Below are 23,073 nucleotides of genomic sequence, written 5' to 3'. Positions count from 1 at the left end.
AAGTTTATATAGCAAAGTTGATTGGAAAAAGCTGCGCTACAACTTTGTAGAACATTTTATGTCAATATTCCGCAAAATAAAAAAAAATTCACGTTTTTATAAAATGGCCCACTCTATTTTTCAGTAACTCTATAATAAGAGCCCAAGTATCCAGAACAACTTTGTAGAACAAATTTTGTTTCATTGAAGTATGCTTCAGACCAAAAAAGCATCTTTTCTCGTAAATCTTGCAATACGATGATAATGATGAAACTTATAAAAAGTGTTAAAGCTGTAAATTTTTTATTTTTCATTTCTCACAAATGTCAGACTTTTGGGGCTTTCAAAAACGCGTGTTTTGCTATAAGAATATCGTCTGTATCTTCTTCCGTTGTCGAGTTATATTAATTTCTTTGAAAAAACATAATTTTAGTAAAATTGATAAAACTTAAGATAAAAAATAACATATCCCCAATTTTTTGACATAATAAAGAATATTAAATTCTCTTTCAAATGCCGTATAAATATATTTTTTTGGTCTGCCCTAACCGGAGATATCAACTTATGAAAAAAAATGTAATTTTGACAGAAAAACGATTATAACTTTTGATCGGAAAAAGATATTGAGCATATTTACCCATCAAAAGTTGCATTTTTTGAGCTCTAAAAGTCACCTGAAGACGACTTTTTCGAGAAATCTAAAACAAAAAAGTAGATCAAAAATACTGTTTTTTTAGGTACACCCTAATCCAATTAGGTAAAATTGCTCTAAATCAGCCAACTTAAGAGCTATAGAAAAAGTTTTTTTTAGCAAAATTGATTGGAATAAGCTACGCTACAACTTTGTAGGACATAACATGTCAATATTCCGAGAAATTAAAAAAAAATCTATTTTTTTTATATGATGGGCCACTCTATTTTTTTTGGTAGAACCATAATGATGGCCTTACTATTTCGTACAATTTCGTAGAACAACAGTTTTTTTCTAAAAAATATAGTTTTGGCGCAAAATGCATCTTTCCCCGTAAATCTGTATCCTGGACCATAGTGCACTGCATGAGTGATAAATTTCTTCCCCATTGTTCCCAATTCCTTATGTTCTCCGTTTACGGCAAATTCTCAAGCAATTGTAAACTGCATAATGATGAAATAATTTTGGCGACACTGACAGCGTCATTCTGGCGGGCTGAATTGGACGATTTTCTCTCTCAGAGAGTGCTACCACGTGCTTTTTTAACGGAAAACCCTTCCCTCAGACCTTAAGCGCAGGCAGCCCAGCACTTTGGTACTACCTGCGACTTGCGTGTGACATTTTGCAGACGGATCAAATCTTTGGTGAGTGTATCAATGGTCAGGGTGTTGCTTACCTGCTGGGCCTTTGGTACATTCTGCTCGCGGGCTAGGGAGAGCGCCTCCTGGATGGCGTGCAGCTGCTCGTCGACATTTTCGGATGACACCGGATGCCGTTGAGTTGAGTTAAGAAAAAAAGTACCCAGCGTTGAGTTTTTTTAAACTTACTTTTGAGTTATTTTTTCTCTTCTCTTTCATCCACTCTTTCTTCTGTTGTCAAAAACAAAAGAGCGAAAAAATCTAACGAGTTCAATACGGGAAGCCAATTTTGAGTTTTATTACCTGAGGTCGAAATTGAGTGAAATAAACCTCCATTTGGGTAAATAAATTTTCCGTTGGGTGCTTTTTTAACATGGGAGTAAAGGCAAACTACTTGGCCCCGTATACTCAATTTTGGCTTCCCGTACGGATGTTCGAGGTTGGGTGAAGTGAACTCACTATTGGGTAGTTTATTTCTTCCGTGCATGGTCAAAAATGTAAATCTTGCAAATTATTTCGAAATTTTTTTTCAGATTTAATCAAAACAAAAAGTAAACAAAACACATGATGTTTATTTTCGTACAATAACAACGGACGGTAATGAGCTTCCAGGAATTCCTCCATAAGTTCCTCCAGAAATTCCCCCGGAAGTTCCTCCAAGAATTCCTCTGGACGTTCCTCCACAAATATCTACATAGGTTCCTCCAGGAATTCCTCCATAAGTTTCTCCAGGAATTGCTCTGGACGTCCTCCAGGAATTGCTCCAGACGTTCCTCCTGAAATTGCTCCGGACGTTCCTTCAGGGATTCCTCCAGAAATTTCTCTGTAAGTTCTTCCAGAAGTTCCTGTAGGAATTCTTTCTGAAGTTCCTCCAACCGGAAATTCCTTCAGCAATTCTTTCGGAATGCTTTCAACGATTTCCTTCGGAAATGCCTCCATCGATTCCATTCGAAAATTCCTGAAGTAAACGCTCCATCAATTCCTCTTAGTATTTTTCCAGGAATTGTTCCAAAAATTTCTCAGGTAGTTCCTCCAATATTTGCTCAGAAAGTTTTTTCAGGTATTCTTCCGAAAAATCTTCCAAGAAATCTTCCGAAATTCCTTCAGAAATTTCTCTTAAATACAGAAATTCCACTAGCAGTTACTCTTAAAATTTCTCCGTGATCTCCTGCATTTCGAGAACTTTACACAAGTTACCTTACTCCATAAATTTCTTGTGAATTTCTTTTAAAACTCATGTGAAATTCCTCTAAAGCCACCTAAAGCCTTCCGTAAATGTCCTGATTGGCGGGCCTCCCACCGGAACCGCCTCCAGGTTGGGATCTGAGGGTGACCAAACTCACGTGGAAGTACTCAGCATTAGATCCAATCGCTTATTCGTGAAAAATCTCGAGTTGTAAACCGTCGAACGGCACCAAACTATGATCAATTCCATAAATGTCCTCTTTGGGTCCCACCAGAACCGGCTCTAGGTTGGCCACCTGAAGGTGATCAAACAGACTTAAAACTATACGGCATGAGCACTTTTCGCTTTTGTGAGTAAATTCAATACATTTGGGCATTCGAACGGCGCCAATATATCCATTTTGGAAGTGTCCACTTTTGATCCCTATCGGAAACGATATCAAGCAGCCATGTACCCGGAACCAACAGCTTGGTCCTAGAAATCTCAAATATAAGATATGCTAGCATCTAGACTCACCATTCATAGATTTTTCGTGAACTATATCATTTTTTCGTGAGTTTCTTGGAAAAATTACATTCTGGGTTATCATAGGTACCCCACGGGGTTTTGGCCTAAATCCGAAAACATTACGAAAAGTCACGTCCTCAAACCATCTCCTGAAAATATATTAAATTTTCTATCCAATCATGCCTTTTTTGTTAAAATCGGTTGATCATTGACCAAATGAGAGCAATTTGAAAAATAAATTAGTCGTTTTCTTTTGTTGATGTCGTAAACGTTAAAAGCAAAAATGACAATTATAAAAGAAGAATTTTCCATAAAGAAATCAAAATGTTACACGGAACAAAATACAAAATTTTCTTAAATAAATAAATATTGGCAATAAACAATTGCAAAATTTCCCACATATTTTTTTTTCTCAAACAAATATTTATAGAAACAATTATGTCTCCCCCTCCCCTCGGATTTTTTTGCCCAATAATATTATTTTGAGAAAGCAACAATATAAAATTTTGATAATTTTGATGATTTTTAAAACATTCTCTAACAAATCCGAGGAGGTTTAAGATTTTTTTCATTTTAATATCAAATTTTTATTATCGCCATGAAGGAATATGAAAAAGCAATAAAACTGAGCATTTTTTTCATAGCTGATTTTTTCTTTAAAAGCGTTTATTGTTCATGGCAAATGTATTCAATTTTATTGCTTTTTGTATTTTTTGTATGGAAATTTACTATTTTTTTCATTACGCTTTATTGATTACTTTGCGGAAAGTTTTTAATTTTTATGGAAAAAATTAGGGTAGATGTACCAGTCGTGGCTATAGCACCAGTTGTCGCATTAGTGCATTATACACCATATTCATATGGCACGAAAATCAAACAAACCACATTGATTCTAAGGAGTAGGAAGGGAAACCTTTCGCTTGACATATCAACACCACCCATATGCTTTTTATTTATATTTCAAGAAATAGCTATTCTTAGCTATGGTGACGATTGGTACACCTACCCTATTTTGTGGATTTGTTTAAAAAGCTAATATTGATTCATTTAGGTGTGGAAACTTTGTGTTTTTTTTTCAGGGGAACATTCGTATTTCTTTATGGAAAATCCTTCTTTTACAATTGGAATGTCCTTACTTGTCATAATACGAGTTCGTACAATTCCATTTGATTCCTCCACTTGATAGATACGAATTCCGACCTCAACAGTATTTGGTTAATTAGACCAACATTTACATACGGTCCAAGTTTCGTTTTCTCATTTTTTGGAAAACGTACTTAATAGTGCTCTAAATATTAGGTTTGTGGCAAAATCAAACTTATTTTCGTCCAAAATGGGACAAATAAAAAAATGAGTAAAAGATACTGCTTCATCAAAATGATTATTACACTAAAATAATTCAAACAAATAGTCCTTGCTGCGTGCAAGTCATTAAAAAATTGATGAAAGATCATTCTTAACTTTCATCAAATCATCATTTTATTTAAATAGTTTCTCTTACTATGGAATGTTCTATTTAAAAAAAGTACAAGTGTGAGTACAATTGCATTTTTGATTTTTAAGGCCTGAAAGTGTTATCAATAGATTATTATCTTAACAATACTAATTATTTTCAAAAAAAAAATCAAGAAAACTTAGGTGTCAACATTCATCTGCAATAGTGTGTTAAGAATTAGTTTCGGAGTAATAAGAAACGGTTCTCGCTCGCTGGCATGTTCAAGTCAAATGATCGGTTAAGAACAAGATGATTACTTACCTTTCAGCAAACATTCTGAGAGTGATAGAAATCTTACCTTCTCAAACACTTGTGCGCAAAAGAGGATGTTCGTCCATATGGAGATTTCTCAAGAACAGATGAAACTTCAAACAATGATTTCAATTATTTCGACAGTTACTGTACACGTTTTATTATTTGCATATTTCCTTCTCAGATACTGATACAATTTGGAAGTGGGGAGTGAGGGATCAATCACACAACCTTAGGGTATTAATTTATGACATCGTAGAATCGAATTATTTACAAAGCAGCAGTGCGTCCGACGACCTAATCACGGATGAGAACCACAAAACCCAGTCGACGAACGATCGCCTATTTTCCCTATCAACTAGCAAACGAAACGAAAAAACGGTTCCGAACAAATGAACTTTAAATACAACTAGCTCCTGGCTGTCACACATTAGAAAATTAATGTACATTGATGCAGTTAAACATACACTTAGGGGCGTGAATAAAGAAAAACTATTAAACACTCAGTGCGGTTTTTAGATTCATTCCTACTCTTATTAGACAGTTGGTTTTAGTTGGCGCGAGGAGCTGCAGTTCCCCATGTTCCCTTCCCGTGCTCGGAGACCGATTACGCGATCTGCGCGGAAGCGTGCATTTCCCAGGGAGGAACTCGCAGCCGAACGGAACGGACTAAGATGGATGAAGATGGGACGACGAAGGGCCTCATCGCCTTGCCTTCGCTGCAAGCGCGAACCTCAGCCCACTCCGGACAGCATCTGCTTGGTGTAGTTGGAGAACAGCAGATGTTTGGAGAAGTTCAGTCGCTCCTCGGTGGCCTTGTCGAAGGAGAGCGGCGGACTGGACTCCTCGCCCTCGCTGTGGCTGTGCTGGCCGGCGCTGCTGGGCGCTCGCGACTGCGGAAGACCTTCCTGGGCGCCTTCCTCGTGCGTTTTCATGTGCGCCTTCAGATTGCAGGCCAGGGCGAACGATTTGTTGCACACCTCGCAAACGTGCGGTTTGTCACCTGGAGGATGAGGGAAGAGACAGAAGGGGTAGAGGATGATTGTTAATGATTTGGCTGATTTAGTATGGAATGTTCGTTGTTTAATGTGTATTTCGCAAAAAAGCGCCTTCCAAAAAAGAATAAATGATTAGCTAAACTGAATGATGACAACACGAACAGTGATTTCTAGTCCAGTACAAGATCCCAAAGACAATTAAATGCAAATAAATTCCTATTTTAATTGAAAATCAAATGCATTGGCGATTCAGTCCACTTCTCATGATACAGAACTTTAAAATTATTTATCTTCCTGTGATTTTAAGTCCCAACATAAAAATAAGCATAAGAAGAAATGGTAAAAGATCTGATTCCGGGTCCCAAATTGACACATCAAAGAATCTTCTCACGCAAGCGACGAACCTGACCGTCGATAATCAATCACACCCGAAACCGAAAGATCGTTTTCCCATGTCACGATCATCAGAATCCATTTCACTCTTTTACCCACGCAAGCCAGATTTATTCCGACTTCCTCAATTAACGAAAGCATAAAAATTGAAAACACTTGTCATATTCTTATGGCCCAGTAAAAATATTTTCCTCCTCTATCTGAATCGACGGATCTCCCCCGTCTACCTTTGCCTTTGCTGGTCGATTCACAAACTTCAAACGGCAAATGGAACGTTCCAGAAAGAAGATCAAAAGGATACGATAACGACGGTGGAAACCACTTGACTTTGACGAGGACTCACTTTCTCTTTCTCGTTCTCTCGTCCAGTGTTTCCGTCTTCCTCCCTCGCATTGCCCTCCGCTTCATTCCGACATTGCATATGCCTTTTTCACCCTCCCGATAAAAATTGGTTTATTGGTTTTGTATTTCCCATCCAAGCTATTCAACTCGATCTTCTTCCTGCACGTATAAATTATTACTTATCGAAAGCCAAATGTTCCTTCGCACGCAATTGGGACCTGCAGGGTCTCCGGTACTACGCCGAACGTTGCAACATGTGCAACGTTGGAACAAAGGGACGAGTCTGACCTCCTGGCGCGACCAAAAACAAGTCCCTCTCCCACCGTTTACGTCCCTCTTCAAAACGTAGAAAAATATAATTTGAAGAATAGCTTTTTTTTTATCGAAACAGGTGATTCTTTCCGAACTCGACCAAATTACGCCAAGGGGAGACGCTCCTAACTAACCGAAATTTAAAAAAAACGGCAACGAAAGAATTCGTTACGGAAAAAAAGGCGCGAAATACCGTTGCATCTGTTGTTGGGGAGGAACTTACCGGTATGCAGGAAGAGGTGATTTTTCAGGTTCGTCTGCTTGGAGAAGCCTCGTGAGCAGATGTGACACTTGAACGGCCACGATCCGTTGTGGACGTACATGTGCGACTTGAGATCGCCGGGCGTCGGGAAGGACTTGGAGCAGAGGCTGCACTTGTGCGGTTTATCCTGTGGGGTGGAGAAATGGGAGAGAAAAAAAATTGGAACTGATTAGAACTTTGATCGATTTTGATTGCAATATTGAGAGTCCAGCTGTCTGGTCATTTAAATTCGGGTGAGAGCATTTTAATGATGAGACATGAATTCGAAAGTCATCTAGCCGAATGCCATCTGGTCGAAACGGTTACTACACCGAATAATATTTGGCCGTAAATGTCGTTTGGTCGAAAAAGTTGTTTGACACTCCACATTTCAGTGAGAAATTAGAAATTAGTTGTAAGATGTGACAATTGAGACGTGTCTCACTTCTCAATTATCATTTATTACATCACACTTTTCACATTCACCATTGTTCGGCCAAATGACATTTTCGATTAAATGGCCCTTTCTGCAACCAAACATTTTGACCAAATGGCATTTGCGGTCGTATAACCTATTCAGCCAATTGACATGTCAAACGGTTAAACGACATTTTTGGCTAAATGAACAGTTCGACTGAACGACTTTTTCCAGCCGAATGTCCATCTCGGCAAAATGGGTTTCGGCCTAATGGCAAAACAACTTTCGGTATAGCGGCCTTTGGGTAAATGGTTTTCAGCCGAGTGACATACCAGTTTTGTGATTTATTCGCTCAATCAATTAATTAATTTATTCAAAGACATCTTTCCCAAAGAACCATTTTTTAAAATTAACAAAACATCAAAAAAGTGATTCTTTAGGTTTGGACTAACATTCGCTCGATTTTGGAATTGGAATTGGAATGGAATTGGAATGGAATTGGAATGGAATTGGAATGGAATTGGAATGGAATTGGAATGGAATTGGAATGGAATTGAAATGGAATTGGAATGGAATTGGAATGGAATTGGAATGGAATTGGAATGGAATTGGAATGGAATTGGAATGGAATTGGAATGGAATTGGAATGGAATTGGAATGGAATTGGAATGGAATTGGAATGGAATTGGAATGGAATTGAATGGAATTGGAATGGAATTGAATGGAATTGAATGGAATTGGAATGGAATTGGAATGGAATTGAATGGAATTGGAATGGAATTGGAATGGAATGGAATTGAATGGAATTGGAATGGAATTGAATGAATTGGAATGGAATTGGAATGGAATTGGAATGGAATTGGAATGGAATTGGAATGGAATTGGAATGGAATTGGAATGGAATTGGAATGGAATTGAATGAATTGGAATGGAATTGGAATGGAATTGAATGGAATTGGAATGGAATTGGAATGGAATTGGAATGGAATTGGAATGGAATTGGAATTGGAATTGGAATGGAATTGGAATGGAATTGGAATGGAATTGGAATGGAATTGGAATGGAATTGGAATGGAATTGGAATGGAATTGGAATGGAATTGGAATGGAATTGGAATGGAATTGGAATGGAATTGGAATGGAATTGAAATGGAATTGGAATGGAATTGGAATGGAATTGGAATGGAATTGGAATGGAATTGGAATGGAATTGGAATGGAATTGGAATGGAATTGGAATGGAATTGGAATTGAATTGTAATGGAATTGGAATGGAATTGGAATTGAATTGGAATGGAAATGGAATTGGAATGGAATTGGAATGGAATTGGAATGGAATTGGAATGGAATTGGAATGGAATTGGAATGGAATTGGAATGGAATTGGAATGGAATTGGAATGGAATTGGAATGGAATTGGAATGGAATTGGAATGGAATTGGAATGGAATTGGAATGGAATTGTAATGGAATTGGAATGGAATTGGAATGGAATTGGAATGGAAATAGAATGGAATTGGAAGGGAAATGGAATGGAATTGGAATGGAATTGAATTGAAATGGAATTGGAATGGAATTGGAATGGAATTGGAATTGAATTGGAATGGAATTGGAATGGAATTGGAATGGAATTGGAATGGAATTGGAATGGAATTGGAATGGAATTGGAATGGAATTGGAATGGAATTGGAATGGAATTGGAATGGAATTGGAATGGAATTGGAATGGAATTGGAATGGAATTGGAATGGAATTAGAATTGGAATGGAATTGGAATGGAATTGGAATGGAATTGTAATGGAATTGGAATGGAATTGGAATGGAATTGGAATGGAATTGGAATGGAATTGGAATGGAATTGGAATGGAATTGGAATGGAATTGGAATGGAATTGGAATGAAATTGGAATGGAATTGGAATGGAATTGGAATGGAATTGGAATGGAATTGGAATGGAATTGGAATGGAATTGGAATGGAATTGGAATGGAATTGGAATGGAATTGGAATGGTATTGGAATGGAATTGGAATGGAATTGGAATGGAATTGGAATGGAATTGGAATGGAATTGGAATGGAATGGAATTGGAATGGAATTGGTTCAGAGCTGGATGGGAATTAAATGGTGCTTGAATTGGGATCCGATTGAAATTGTATTGGGATCTGATTTAAATTGCATTTGGATCGGATTGCAATTGGATTTGATTTGAATGCGAATCGGATAAGGATAGAATCGAAACTGTGGAATAAAATTGTTGTGGAAATGTATCAGAATCTGATTAACATTGGCTTTTTCTTCGAATGAAATTGTATTCTGTTCGTATCAACTATTCAAGACATATAATTATGCGCCGGTCATCGCATTAATGCTGAGTATTAAGGTCCAAAGTACGCCACGCGGTCACACCACCGTCCACGCCGTCCAACATGCAGCCCGGTTACCAAGCCACCGTCAGCAGAATCAGAACCGTCCAACTAGGTCGGCCAGGAAAAGCAGAGTAGGCAAGTTTAGGTTTTAAATAGGAATCAATCGACTCTTCGAGGGTCAGTATTAATCAATCAGTCTTTAGGATCGGTATTTTTCGTATTAGTTATAAAAGTGAGTGCATGTAATGTAAAAGTAGCAAATAAAGTTCTTTTTAGAATAAATCAGTGATAGACTTGAGACTGGCGCAGCCGTCCGGAGTCGGCTGAGTGATAACTTGTGAGAACAGTGGAAAAGTCGCGATTAACAAACGCGATTAAAGTGATTCTGCCACAATAACTGTGAACCCAGTTATTTACGCATCCAAGACACACGGACGGAAACGTCGTCAAGGAGTTGAGGATCCCCTGCGAGTTACACCTGGAGTACCAGCATCGTCAGCCCGGCCTACACAGGACACCACGACAGCAAAACCGTAAGTAATTTTGTTTCTCCTTTTCAATTGCGAGACGACACGTATTGCTCGCATACTATAAGATAGGTGCAGTGAGAAGTGTGTAGTTGAATTTAAGTGCACAAAATAACTTGCGTCCCTGCAAATTTCATTACAACTCTTTTGCGAGCTAACGCAGATCGTACGTACACTAGGTACAACGAGAAACGGGTAATTGATTTGAAACTTTGAATTTGCGGGTAGGGAAGCGAAACAACACCAATTTGGTGGGCCTCCATGAAGTGATACAACACTTTTAGTGTGCTTCGAAATCTTTTGTTAAAATCCCCAAAATAAGCCACAAGACTAAGTATTACGGCAAATTTAGATGCCAAAAGTCAAACAGTCTTTGAGTGCTTTGAAAGAGACAAGGCGCATGCTAAAATCTATTAAAGTGAGAATCACTGATAGCAGCACCGAGTCTGAGGCATCAAGTGAGGAAAGCGCGGAATTTTCGCATATTCCAGTTAACACCGTGCCAAACATTGAAAAGTTTTCCCTGGACGACACTGACACAGATATGGAACAGCTGTCCGCTCAGGTCAATAACATCGCTCAACTTCTCGAGTTAATGAGAAACACACAGCAGCAGCAACAACAACAAATTGAAGCACTATCGCATGGCCAAGCGCAAGCGAGTGCAACCCAAAACCACATACAGCAACAAAGCGCTAACTCAGCAGTAAGCGTAGAGTCTCTGTATAAAATTCCTGACCCAATAAAATCATTACCTAAGTTTGATGGGAATAGGAAGCAATTGTCCGCTTGGTTAACCACCGCGGAAAACACACTGAACAGGTTTAAGAATCTGGTTAATCCTGATCAATTCGATATTTTCGTAACTGCGGTTGCGAATAAAATAGAAGGAAAAGCAAAGGATATCATTTGCCTTGCTGGAAATCCACAAACGTTTGAGGAGATTAGGGACATCCTAACAAGCGCTCTCGGCGATCGTCAAGAGCTTACGTATTACAAAAGCCAGTTGTGGTAACGAAAATGACTGACAACATGTCAGTTCATAAATACTATAATAGATGTAAAGAGATAGTCCAAAATATCAAGTCCCTTGCTAAACAGAAGCGTAAATACCAAGATAACTGGGATGCTATCAACTCTTTTATCGAAGAGGATGCATTAGCAGCATTCCTTGCCGGTCTAAAAGAGCCTTATTTCGGGTACGCTCAAGCAGCTGGACCCGAAGACATGGAAGCAGCCTATGCTTTCGTGTGTAAGTTCAGAAGCAAAATTGAAACAGCTTCTAACCGAGATAATTTTAAAAACCGAGCAGCTTTGACCCCAAAGAAGATAAATTCCGTAACAACAAATATCCAAACACAACTAAGCAGCAATTTTCAAAAGATGATAGGATAAGGACACATCCAGAGCAAATAAGTAGCGACCCGCAAACCCATGGAAACAGGGTCTATTAAATCCAGATTAACATTAAACAAAAGACAAATTAATAACAATGAAGTGTCCGAAGATGAAAAATCTTCAGATTCTGAAAGGGAAGATGAGGATATTGATTTAAATTTTGCTTGGCAACAAAAGCGAACACTCAAACTTAAATTACCTTCCCTTCATTACCACCTTAAATGGAAATCGAAATATTAGGCTATTAATTGACACAGGTGCAAATAAGAATGTCATACGCCCTGGAATCTTAACAAACGTGAAATCTATCAGAAAAACAGAAATCAAGAACATTTCCGGGAACCATATTATAAATCAGAAAGGAAGGGCAAGTCTGCTAGGACCAAATGTTCCACTTCAAACATACTATGAACTTGAATTTCACAATTTTTTGATGGGATAATTGGATCCCAATTCCTTGCGAAAATAGAGCAAAAATAGATTATGAACGTGAAGAAATTAAATTTTCCAATATCACCATTCCTTTCGAAAAATATTTTCCAGCAAAAAGCTCCATTCCTACCAAATTGAGCTAGACACTACAACAGATGGCGATTGGTTAGTACCATCTTTCAGAAATTATGCAACACCGCCGTCATTGAACCAGGTCTTTACAGATCTCGAAACAAAAAGACGACTGTGAAAATTCTTACCAATAAAAGAGTGCCACCTTGCCTCAAAGCTAAACTTGAAATTAGAGTAAATAATTTTGAAACAGTAACACCTATACCGATTAATGGAGAAACTGAATTAGATGAAACTGCTATTTCTAATTTCATTAGAATGGATCATTTGTCGAAAATGGAAAAACAAGAATTAATTAAAACTGTTTTGAGAAACCAAGCTGTGTTATTGAAGGCTGATGAGAAACTTACGGCAACAACTGCCATAAAACATCAGATACATACTAGCGATGAAAAACCAACGTATACAAAATCATATCGATATCCGCATCATTTTAAAAGGGATGTTGAGGAACAGATAAGCGAGATGTTACGCAACGGGATAATTAGCCACTCTACCAGCCCATACTCATCTCCAATATGGGTAGTTCCTAAAAAATTGGATGCATCAGGAAAACGGAAAGTAAGGGTAGTCATCGATTATCGTAAACTGAACGATAAAACAATTGACGATAAATTCCCAATTCCACAGATAGAGGATATCTTAGACAGCCTTGGGAAGTCCGTATACTTCACAACGCTCGACCTCAAATCAGGCTTCCATCAAATTGAAATGGATCCCTCACACAAGGCTAAGACAGCCTTTTCTACAGACCAAGGCCACTTTGAATTTACAAGGATGCCTTTTGGCTTAAAAAATGCACCTGCCACCTTCCAGCGTGCTATGAATAACATTTTGCATGATTTCATCGGTGCAATATGTTACGTGTATCTAGACGATATCATTATCGTAGGATACAACCTCAAAAATCACATAGAAAATGTTAATAAAATTTTGAAGCGACTCTCCGAATTCAATCTGAAAATTCAGCTCGATAAATGCGAGTTTTTGAAAAGAGAGACTGAGTTTTTGGGGCACGTTATCACACCTGATGGTGTAAAACCAGATCCTAGTAAAATTACGAAGATTCTGATTGGAAGATTCCCACGACGCAAAAAGAAATAAAACAATTCTTAGGTCTAACTGGGTATTACAGGCGTTTTATAAGAGATTATGCTAAATTGGCTAAGCCTCTTACAAAATATTTAAAGAAAGAGCAGAGTGTTAATACTAAAGATGAAGATTATAAAATGGGTTTGAAAAGCTGAAACTGATACTAACTTCCGATCAAATACTAGCTTACCCGGACTTTAATATTCCTTTCATATTGACGACAGATGCTAGTAACTACGCGCTAGGAGCAGTACTGTCTCAAATACAAGATAATATCGAACGACCAATAGCTTTTGGTAGTAGGACTTTGCATAAAGCCGAAATAAACTATTCGACTACCGAAAAGAGGCCCTTGCAATTATATGGGCAGTTGATAAATTTCGTAATTATCTACATGGTAACAAATTTACCTCAATAACTGACCATAAACCATTGACTTTATTAAAAATTCTACAAAAAATGCAAAATTTTGAGATGGCGCCTTGACTTGGAGAACTTTGATTACGATGTCAAATATCGCCAAGGCAAAACAAACGTTGTAGCTGATGCTCTCAGCAGGAAAACAGAAGATTCACCGGAACTAAATACTAATAGTACTTTTCTATTTTCAGATAATACACGACCGAAGAATTACAAGACAGAAAATAAACCAACCAAGAGGAAAAACATACCATGAACATAAATAATAATGAAAATTCATTTGTTTCAGACACCACCAGTAATCCAGGAGAACAAACCATTTCGGAAAGCTCATCACCCGCAGAAGAATTAGACATTGACACTGACTCACAAACGGTACATTCCGCAGACACTTCCGATGACTATTTTATACACTGTGTCGAACGTCCCTTAAATTACTACAAAAACCAAATCATTTTCAAAATATCCCGACTAAACACGGACATTACAGAAACACCATTTACACATTTTCATAGGACAATTATTTGCAGAGATAGATACGACGAGGACATTATTAAAGACGTTCTTTTGAAATACCATAATAACCGACAAACAGCAATTATGGCACCAGAACACATTATCCCAATCATACAAGAAGTCTATAAAACACATTTTAACCAAAAGGGACACTTTGTTTTGACCCAGTTGCAAGTTGAAGACGTAGCTAACGAACAAAGACAAGACATAATCATCAACAAGGAACATAACCGAGCTCATCGTGGAGTTACGGAAGTCGACAACCAGTTGAAGCGTAGCTATTTCTTTCCTAGGATGACATCAAAATTAAAATGGTGACCCAAACATGTAGAATGTGCAACATGCACAAATACGAGAGGAAACCGTATAATATTAAACTTTCACCAAGACCAACAACGGACAAACCTTTTGACCGGGTCCATATGGACATTTTTCAGATAAACCGACATAACTTTCTATCATTAGTCGACTCCTTTTCAAAACATGCCCAGATGATCTTTATGGAAACTAAAAATTTAACAGACGTCAAAACTGCTCTCGCAGACTATTTCGGAATTTATGGTACACCAAGGAAGATCATTACGGACCATGAAACGACGTTTATGTCATTACAACTAAAAAATTACTTAGACGCTCTGAATATCGAGTTAGCTTATGCATCTTGCTCTGAATCTAATGGCCAAGTCGAAAAACCCACTCGACTATAATAGAAATTATAAACACAAATAAGTATAAATTCCCAGATATAGACACTACCGCGCTAGTAAAGTTAGCAATTTCTCTTTACAATTCTTCCATTCATTCAGCAACGAAATTCACCCCAATGAAGTCATCTTTAATAACAACAATTTACTTGACCCGAATCAGATAGAAGATAATTCTCAAAAAGTATACGTTAAAGTTAAAGCAAACATCGAAAAGCTAGATCAAATCAAGAAAATCAGAACAATAACAAAGAGAACCCGCCTCATTTAGAAAACCAGCAGGAAGTATTTTTGATACCCAACATCAGGAAAAAACTAGACCCTAGGGCTAAACCGACTAACGCAAATGCTATTACTGACAAGACATTTAAGAATAACAAGGCCATTAAAAGACACAAAAACAAGATAAAAAGATGTAGAAAATCCTAAATTACATACTAATGAAATCTTATAATTTTTCTTATATTTTCAGATGCACTCACTGACAATATCATTTTTTATTTTAATACTTTCAACAACAGCTAAGTTAGAATCTCTAGAAATCAAAAATTTGATGAACGATCCGATCCTATTGCTGAAGTTAAATGATTGCAAATTACAAACAGGATTTATTAAAATCATTCATCCGATAAATATTACAAACTTAGAGAACAATGTTTATTTATTTTCCAAAATAGCTAGGCAGATAAATAGGGAAATTCCAATATCAAATCTTATTTTTCAAAAAGTAGGGAACTTGTTAATAACCTGTACCAACTTAAACCGATGAAATCTAGGAGACCCAAGAGATGGGACGCATTAGGAGTCGCTTGAAATGGATCGCTGGCTCCCTGACGCCGAAGACCTGAGAATAATCAACACTACGTTCGAGGACCTTATATCCCAAAATAATCAACAAATAAGAATCAACAACGTACTCAACACCAAAATCGACACAATAATGACGACTGTCAATAGGCTTATTGACCAACAATCAACAGAAAACAAAATCCTTTTAGAAGAAATGGATGCCATAACACTACTTCTTTACATGGATACAACGAACAAAATCCTGGAAGATTTGGAAGACACAATTCTGAGGACTCGGATCAATCTCGCCAACAGTAAGTTGCTCTCACTTAATGAAATTCTGACTATGGAAACTTTACTTAATGAACAAGGGATAAACACAAATTTTCCTGAGGAAGCCCTCCACTACGCTAAACCCAAAGTAGCAATCAAAGGTGATCTTCTACTGTATATCTTGCAAATTCCTAAAGTCACAGGAAATTGCGAAATTATTAGGATTATACCTTAACAGTTCATGACTATGTCATAACACAACTCCCTCCACACGTCATACGGAGTGGAAACGATGTTTTAGTACCACAAACCCAGAGAGCTTTATCCAGCAAAGTACATTCCTTGAACCACTAAGGAATAATTGCTCGCTTCATATAATCCTTGGAATAGAAAGCCATTGTGAAGCGAAATTCGATGACACAACAAAAGTCACGCTAATAGCCAACAACAAGGTCCTGATTAACAACGCTAAAATTCACATTTGAAATCAAATTGCGGACCACATAATCGAAAACTTCAAGGAAATTTCGTCTTAACATTTTACAATTGCAGTATTCAGGTTGACGATCACGTTTTCACTTCAGAAGAGTTGATAAGCAAAACAAGAGAAATTCAAGGAGCATTTCCAAATCTTGCGATAAATTGGAACATCGCACAACGACACGAGATACCCGTCATCCATAATCAAACCATGCAAAATAGAAACCAATTGGAGCACGTCAAACTGAAGCAGTACGAGCACAAAAACTTATTGTTGGCCGCTTTTGGAGGATTGTCAACGACAATGGTAATTTTAATTGTCATAGCAATAATCTGTATTTTTAGAAAGAGAACGGTCATCAAAATTGGAATTCAAAAGGACACCCCATCCCAGGAGGAATGAAAAGAAGTTCGAGGACGCCCTTCGATCTACCCCGGAGGAATTATGCGCCGGTCATCGCATTAATGCTGAGTATTAAGGTCCAAAGTACGCCACGCGGTCACACCACCGTCCACGCTGTCCAACATGCAGCCCGGTTACCAAGCCACCGTCAGCAGAATCAGAACCGTCCAACTAGGTCGGCCAGGAAAAGCAGAGTAGGCAAGTTTAGGTTTTAAATAGGAATCAATCGACTCTTCGAGGGTCAGTATTAATCAATCAGTCTTTAGGATCGGTATTTTTTCGTATTAGTTATAAAAGTGAGTGCATGTAATGTAAAAGTAGCAAATAAAGTTCTTTTTTTTAGAATAAATCAGTGATAGACTTATAATTATATGTTTGATTTATATTAGACAATCCAATTAGCATTTACTGCATAAAAATTGGGCTAAAGGCAATATTACTAAATTTTTAAGACGAGGTCATGAATCACACTCAAATGTATCAATCTGTGATTGAATAACCGTTTCTTAATTTCTAATAAATCGCATCCAAAACCCCCAAACTCGAGCTCGAATTAATCATTCCAACCTGACAGAAACACCCACTCGTTTGTCACAAATCTCAACCACCAAATCGGTCCAAAGCGCTAATTTAGATGTAGGGTGAAATCCAATCACGGTCGCAACAGTTGTGCTCATTTCTCACTCGACCACTGTTCACCGAGCTCACCACCAAACACCCCCCGAATGCCCTGACACTGATTGATGACTGCCGGTCGATCGGTCGCGATCGTACACTCACCTTGATGTGCGTCATCCGATGGTAGTACAGATTAGAACTGGCCGTAAACCGTTTGCCGCACACCTGACACTGGTGCGGCTTTTCGCCGCTGTGGATCCTCACGTGCGTATTCAGCGAGCTGGACGTGCTGAATCCCTTCCCGCAGACGCCGCACACGTGCGGTTTCTCGCCGGTGTGCGTCCGCATGTGCCTCTTGAGCAGACTAGGCCGGTCAAAAGCCTTGCCGCACACTTCGCAGGGCAGCATGGCCCGTTCCCCCCGGGAGGGTCGCGCTTTCGGGGAGCTGCGGGGCGCTTGGAGGGCGGAACAGGTGTCCAGATCGCCGCCGCTGGTGCTCGCCCCGGACGAGATGGAAATCGAACTGTCACCGGACACGGATTTGCGTTCGTCCTCCGTACCGGACGGGGGTGAGATCGGAAGCATTACCCGCGAGAGCAGCGAGGTGGATAGATCGAGGGGGGAGTCTGTTGGGAGAGAAAACGAACGGGTGTTAGCTCGATTGTGGGTGGATTATTTGGGGCGAGTGACTTACCTTCCAGTATCGAATCCATGGTCTGTCGGTACAGTTGGCTTCGCATTCGGATGAAGAACAGCTCTTCCGGTCCTTCGGGAAGGTAGTACACGACCAGTTCTTGATGGGAGGGGATCGGTTTCACGATTTCGTAGATCGGTTCACCTTTCACCTTGGCGCAGACGATGTTCACTTGGGGTCCGTAGGTTTCCGAAACCCGCAGGAACCGAATCCAGTTGCAGTGGCGAACGCGCCGTCCGTTCACGGTGGTGATCTCGTCGTACAGCCCGAAGCGGTGGCGAATCTGAAACGGGATGGAGAGAAACGAGAAATCCGATTAGGAACGAGCGGGCTTCGGAATGGCTGCGCGACACATCTCCGTTGGGAGCAGCCGCCGCAGAAGTAGAAAACATGCAACCTAATGGGAGCTCATAAATTGAAATGTACTTTTTTCTATCCGAGCTTGTCATCCGCAACGGAGCACGAGAAGTGGAGCTCGGATGCGAAATTTATAGACACAGAGCTAGTTAGCATGTTGGAGCAGTGAAATAAACTGGAATTGGTTCACCTTTGGTGATGTCAACCTTTTCTCGATAATTGCAATTGGGTCTCACTTGGATCAACTTCGAAAGTTGTTTTTTTGCGAGTTACGTGCTGGATTGGCTGGTGCGGGGTAAAAGCAATTTACTCTTCTGTCGCTCCAATAAAAAAGAACAATACCCTTCCTACGCGGAACAGTAAGGATCGTTCAACAGATCCTAGAGAGAAAGCTTGTCGATGGACAAAACACGCGACACGGATAAATAGCCACATTGAATTCAAATTTGAACCCTTGGGCAACGCAATATCGGGCACCCATGACCGCCGTCCGCACAATCAAAACATGCAAAGAACGCACGCCACCAGCGCATGGCACACAAATATGCTAATGACTGCAATCCGAACAGAACTGAGAGCAGAGGAGAGAGTCCACAATTGACAGTAAGATCATCATCAACTGAAGTGTTGACAACGCCATGTCAACGAAACAAGTGCGCGATGAATCACTGTCCAGTGCCCATGTCTTGGCCCCCTTCATCGAAACGAAACAGTTTTTACGGTCCGCTGAATGGCACTTGTTTCGAGTGAGGGAGGCCACAACGAAAAAAAAAACCAAACAACAGTCATCGCTATTTGACGTGACGAAGCGACGATACGCGACGCGAAGGGACCGGTAAGGTGCAGTCAGGTAAGGGCGTGAGCCCACCGGCGCAGTGCAGAGCGAGCGTAGTTGCGCATGTACCACCGGGACCCGCCGCACCCCCTTCTGTGGCAAATAAGTACCCGGCAGTCGGCCGTCGTCGGAAGCGTGACTTATGAAAACGACCGCCGAAGCGTGAAACCACCGCGCGCGCACAACACAACATGGTGTAGTAATTTGTTAGAAAGGAAAGTAAACCACTCATTTGTTTACGGGCGGGGGTGCTCATTGTGGTTAAACGGTCGGAGGGGCGCTTCGGAACAATATGGAAGTGATAAGTGGGTGTGAAATTTTGGAAATGGTTCGTTGATTCCGAGAGGGGAGATGGTTATTGTGATGAATGGTTTAATTGGATTGGATGGGTTTTAACTAGATTTTCAATGCATTGGACACATGAATTAGGTCTGAATCGATGGGTGCCGTACCGCTCTGATGAGTTTGAGTTTCAGTTTTCGGGAAATGGTCTGAGAGCATTGAGTTTGGCTATTCGAAATTCAAAAGTTGCTACATAAAACGGGGAAGGGCCGTTTGGCCGAATACCGCTAAGCCGAACGCCATTCGGCCAAAGGCCACTAGGCCGAAAGTTGTTTGGACGAATATACCATTTGGCCGAATAGACCGTTGGACCGAATAGACATTTGGCCGAATAGGACATCTGACCGAATAAGACATTTGGCCGAATATGATATTTGGCCAAATAGGACATTTGACCGAAATTGGATTGGAATTGATTTTGAACTATATTGGAAATATATTGAAATTGGACTGGGATTAAAATAAAATTTGATAAGAATTGGAATGAAATTGGATTGATATTGGATTGAATAGAAATTGGATTGGAATTGGATTAGAATTTGCTTGGAATTGGATTGGGATTGGATTGGAATTGGATTTCAATTGGATTGGAATTTAATTTAAACTGGATTGGAATTGGATTGGCATTGTATTGGAATTCGGTTGGAATTAGATTGGAATCGGTTTTGAATTGGATTGGAATTGGGTTTGAGTTTGATAGAAATTGGATCGGAATCGGATTGAAATTGGAATTGAATTGGATTGGAATTGGATTTGAATTAAATTGGAAATGGATTGGAATTGGATTGAAATTGGATTGGAATTGGATTGGAATTGGTTTGGAGTTGGATTGGAATTGGATTGGGATTGGAATTGGAATGGAATTGGATTGGAATTGGATTGGAATTGGATTGGAATTGGATTTTGGAATTGGATTGACATTGGATTGGAATGGAATTGGAATTGGATTGGAATTGGATTGGAATTGGATTGGAATTGGATTGGAATTGGATTGGAATTGGATTGGAATTGGATTGGAATTGGATTGGAATTGGATTGGAATTGGATTGGAATTGGATTGGAATTGGAATTGGATTGGAATTGGATTGGAATTGGATTGGAATTGGATTGAAATTGGATTGGAATTGGATTTGAATTGGATTGGAATTGGATTGGAATTGGATTTGAATTGGAATGGAATTGGAATGGAATTGGAATGGAATTGGATTGGAATTGGATTGGAATTGGATTGGAATTGGATTGGGATTGGAATTGGATTGGAATTGGATTTCAATTGGATTGGAATTTAATTTAAACTGGATTGGAATTGGATTGGCATTGTATTGGAATTGGGTTGGAATTAGATTGGAATTGGTTTTGAATTGGATTGGAATTGGGTTTGAGTTTGATAGAAATTGGATCGGAATCGGATTGGAATTGGAATTGAATTGGATTGGAATTGGATTTGAATTAAATCAGAAATGGATTGGAATTGGATTGAAATTGGATTGGAATTGGATTGGAATTGGTTTGGAGTTGGATTGGAATTGGATTGGAGTTGGATTGGAATTGGATTGGAATTGGATTGGAATTGGTTTGGAATTGGATTGGAATTGGATTTTGGAATTGGATTGACATTGGATTGGGATGGAATTGGAATTGGATTGGAATTGGATTGGAATTGGATTGGAATTGGAATTGGATTGGAATTGGATTGAATTGGAATAGGATTGGAATTGGATTGGAATTGGATTGGAATTGGATTGGAATCGGATTGGAATTGGATTGGAATTGGATTGGAATTGGATTGGAATTGGATTGGAATTGGATTGGAATTGGATTGGAATTGGATTGGAATTGGATTGGAATTGGATTGGAATTGGATTGGAATTGGATTGGAATTGGATTTGAATTGGAATGGAATTGGAATGGAATTGGATTGGAATTGGATTGGAATTGGATTGGAATTGGATTGGGATTGGAATTGGATTGGAATTGGAATGAAATTGGATTGGAATTGGATTGGAATTGGTTTGGAATTGGTTTGGAATTGGATTGGAATTGGATTTTGGGATTGGATTGACATTGGATTGGAATGGAATTGGAATGGAATTGGAATGGAATTGGAATGGAATTGGAATTGGATTGTAATTGGATTGGAATTGGATTGGAATTGGATTGGAATTGGATTGGAATTGGATTGGAATTGGATTGGAATTGGATTGGAATTGGATTGGAATTGGATTGTAATTGGATTGGAATTGGATTGGAATTGGATTGGAATTGGATTGGAATTGGATTGGAATTGGATTGGAATTGGATTGGAATTGGATTGGAATTGGATTGGAATTGGATTTGGATTGGAATTGGATTGGAATTGGATTGGAATTGGATTGGAATTGGATTGGAATTGGATTGGAATTGGATTGGAATTGGATTGGATTGGAATTTGATTGGAATTGGATTGGAATTTAATTGGAATTGGATTGGAATTGGATTGGAATTGGATTTGAATTGGATTGGAGTTGGAAGGAATGAGAATCAAATTGAATTAAAATTGGATTGAAATTGAATTAGTATTAAATTTTCAACTCACTCCTAATTCAATATAGACGAATAGAAATAAATCCTCTTATTTACAGAGCTGTGTGACTTTCTCCTAACAGAGACAAATTGTCAACCCCATCCAAATCGCAATTTTGCGAGAAAAACTTCAACGCATCATGAACCAGGCGACAAACCTCGGAAAGTCTCTAAACCTTCCCCACTGTTTCCTCGGAATCGTCTCAAAGGATCAATTACGCCTTCGCGGATGGACCACCAACAACCATCCGTCGGTGACCATCTTCATCGATTCCAGCCAGCAACGGACACACCATTAGTCGCCAGACACCAAATCTAATCGTACGACAGTCGCCCTGACAGGTGATATGCCTACATGAGAGCACGGGACCTAGAACAGATCGGACCGGCATTTGCGACGACGACGACGGTGCGTGGGCAAAACCGTGCAAGAACGGATCGTCGATGGCCGTGAACAAGTGTCTCGCCTCGTGGGAACGATCGAACGAATTGGCGACGATCGACCCATGCAGATCCTCAAATCCATTGGAGAAGAGTTTTCGGTAGCTTCAAGCTATATTAATCAAAGTTCGCTTCGGAGCCTTGATTGATTTTTAATTACCCTTTTTTTGCTCCTGCAGTACATGGAACGAACAATCATGTACAGCTACCGTCTAGTTTCTGGCTCACTAACGCTGCTGTCCGGAT

At 39.2% G+C, this 23,073-nt stretch overlaps 1 protein-coding gene across 1 annotated transcript in view; it reads right to left on the bottom strand.

Moving 5' to 3' along the window:
- Positions 1-4,874: 4,874 nt before the first annotated feature.
- The window catches only part of LOC134213680 (zinc finger protein 235-like), a 40,826-nt gene continuing 22,627 nt past the window's right edge, over positions 4,875-23,073 (bottom strand). The window contains exons 2-5 of the mRNA XM_062692949.1: positions 18,291-18,573; positions 17,759-18,222; positions 7,017-7,182; positions 4,875-5,751 (exon numbers count right to left, since the gene is read on the bottom strand). Of these exons, the coding sequence (XP_062548933.1) occupies positions 5,483-5,751; positions 7,017-7,182; positions 17,759-18,222; positions 18,291-18,573 (1,182 nt within the window). The 3' untranslated portion in view covers positions 4,875-5,482. The remainder of the gene's footprint in view (positions 5,752-7,016; positions 7,183-17,758; positions 18,223-18,290; positions 18,574-23,073) is intronic.

Source organism: Armigeres subalbatus, chromosome 2 (assembly GCF_024139115.2).
Source record: "Armigeres subalbatus isolate Guangzhou_Male chromosome 2, GZ_Asu_2, whole genome shotgun sequence".
Taxonomy (NCBI): Eukaryota; Metazoa; Arthropoda; class Insecta; order Diptera; family Culicidae; genus Armigeres; species Armigeres subalbatus.
The sequence above is the reverse complement of the archived record's forward strand: the minus strand, read 5'-3'. Positions and strand labels throughout refer to the sequence as shown.